Source organism: Buceros rhinoceros, unplaced genomic scaffold (assembly GCF_000710305.1).
Source record: "Buceros rhinoceros silvestris isolate BGI_N320 unplaced genomic scaffold, ASM71030v1 scaffold10243, whole genome shotgun sequence".
Taxonomy (NCBI): Eukaryota; Metazoa; Chordata; class Aves; order Bucerotiformes; family Bucerotidae; genus Buceros; species Buceros rhinoceros.
The window spans coordinates 32,308-32,617 of NW_010404195.1; the positions used below are offsets into that span (position 1 = coordinate 32,308).

Here is a 310-nt window from a genome sequence, read left to right on the forward strand (position 1 = left end):
GTAACGCGCGTTATTCAGCATGACCTCCTGGAGGCTGGAGGAGGCTGCGTGGAGGACCCTCCTGCCCCGCGGCCTGGAGTCCACGCTCGTGAGCACGCCTGGCGGTTCCCTCTGCTGAAGAGGCCCCGGGGCAGAACTCACGCTCTGCTGTGCCAAGATCCTCCTGTGCAAGCTCGTCACCCATCTCAGCCGAGTCCAGCGACTCCACACGGAGCGGTGGGAGCCCGCAGCAGAAATGCCCATGGTCGCCCTGGAAGGCAGAGGCCCGCTGCCGTGCGAGCGCCCTCCTCGACCCCGGGCTCTGGGGCGT

General features: G+C 68.1%; 1 protein-coding gene across 1 annotated transcript in view; it reads right to left on the bottom strand.

Annotated features, from left to right (window-relative positions):
* The window catches only part of D2HGDH (D-2-hydroxyglutarate dehydrogenase), an 8,987-nt gene extending 8,744 nt beyond the window's left edge, over window positions 1–243 (bottom strand). The window contains exon 1 of the mRNA XM_010133284.1: window positions 1–243. Within this exon, the coding sequence (XP_010131586.1) occupies window positions 1–243 (243 nt within the window).
* Between the last annotated feature and the right edge of the window lie 67 nt (window positions 244–310).